General features: G+C 50.7%; 1 protein-coding gene across 1 annotated transcript; it reads left to right on the top strand.

Moving 5' to 3' along the window:
• The first annotated feature begins 524 nt into the window (after positions 1 to 524).
• Positions 525 to 1,163, top strand: LOC136468840 (E3 ubiquitin-protein ligase At1g12760-like). Its single transcript, XM_066467258.1, has one exon. It carries the CDS (start codon positions 525 to 527, stop codon positions 1,161 to 1,163), a length of 639 nt encoding a protein of 212 aa, XP_066323355.1.
• Positions 1,164 to 1,372: the final 209 nt, after the last annotated feature.

Genomic DNA, 1,372 nt, shown 5'->3' with positions numbered 1-1,372 from the left:
CTTGCAATACCCCTATAAGCACCTTCGAAATATTTAGTCATCCTCTCAAAAAAGCAAATATTTAGTCATCAAAAGCGCGCCTCGCTGTCGATAGTCACGTCATCTACCAATGAAAGAATAATGTCATTAAAAGCTGTTAAATCTTAAATAAATTCAAGGAGAGATTGACAAAGTGCATAGCAATAAAAGAATAACACTATTAAATTCTATAATAAATCCAGAACAATAGGAGCACCAAGTCAAGTTAAAGATTTGAACCAGGATTAACAGGCCACAACCGAAGCAGGTGAGCTACACTATTAATTAGTGAGAATTATTATTATTGGCAAAAGTACAAAAAAACTGTCGACTAGGACATCTCTTGTACCCATTTCGCGGGCGAAGACACCAATGAAATTCGATCATCTTTAATCCTGTCACTCCAGCACTCGGTGTGTGTATCAAGGGGAGCAGGTAATTGATAAGCATTCCGGGCACCTAAGGTCAGCCGCTGCAAGGTGAGCCAACGCGCGCGTGCCGCAGACATGGCGTGCTTCGGCTGCTCCTGCTGCACCTGCCGCGTGATGATACTGGTTTTCATCAACACGGTGGGCATCGGCGGCACTGCCTTCGTCGCCTACACGCTCGTCCGGGGCATGAAGGCACCCCACGTCATCATCATGCTCCTTGTCTGCGTCAACGCCAGCATCTACCCCGTCTTCTGCGTCGCGTTCTTCCCGTGGTCCAGTCTAGGGCGTTGCCTGCGTGGCGTGGGTGTGCTGCTCTGCCTGCCGTGCGGGCGCATACGCCGGGCGTGGAGCGCCGCCGGCGACGACGGCGATAGTGGCTTTGATTTGCCGGAGATTGTGGTGCAAAGACAGGGCCAGGTCAGGAACGTGTTTCCTAGGGAGGCGCAGCCGCTTCCTGGCGGACCTGGTAGAGTTGTTGCTGCCGGCAACATACCTCCGTACGCGTACGAGCAGCAGGCCGGCGCGGTGCCAGACGGCACGTCGGCAGAGTGCCCGGTGTGCCTAGGAGGGATCGAGAAGGGGGAGATGGTGAAGCGACTACAGGTGTGCCTGCACGTGTTCCACCAGCAGTGCATCGACCAGTGGCTGCACCACCACCCGACGTGCCCGGTCTGCCGGTGCAACGTCTTCACTTCACTGCCACTGCCGGGCTAAGTAGTATTAGTATAGCATGACATCGTCCTTTTTTCCAAGGGGAAAGACTGAAAACTTGAATTGCAGGGTTTTGCTAACTGTACATTTAGTGATATTTGAGGGTGAATTGTTCTTTCTTTTATTTCAGATGCCCATAGCACAGATTATATATAGTCTCGATTTGTCGTAGCTTCTTCTTCAACTTTGTAACTTGTTTGAAGCTGTTTTGT

Source organism: Miscanthus floridulus, chromosome 8, assembly GCF_019320115.1.
Source record: "Miscanthus floridulus cultivar M001 chromosome 8, ASM1932011v1, whole genome shotgun sequence".
Classification (NCBI taxonomy): Eukaryota; Viridiplantae; Streptophyta; class Magnoliopsida; order Poales; family Poaceae; genus Miscanthus; species Miscanthus floridulus.
This window is presented reverse-complemented; position numbering and strand designations above follow the sequence as displayed.

What these genes read in the sequence shown, in the direction of transcription:
- LOC136468840 (XM_066467258.1), top strand. Translation starts at nt 525, where the DNA reads ATGGCGTGCTTCGGCTGCTCCTGCTGCACCTGCCGCGTGATGATACTG.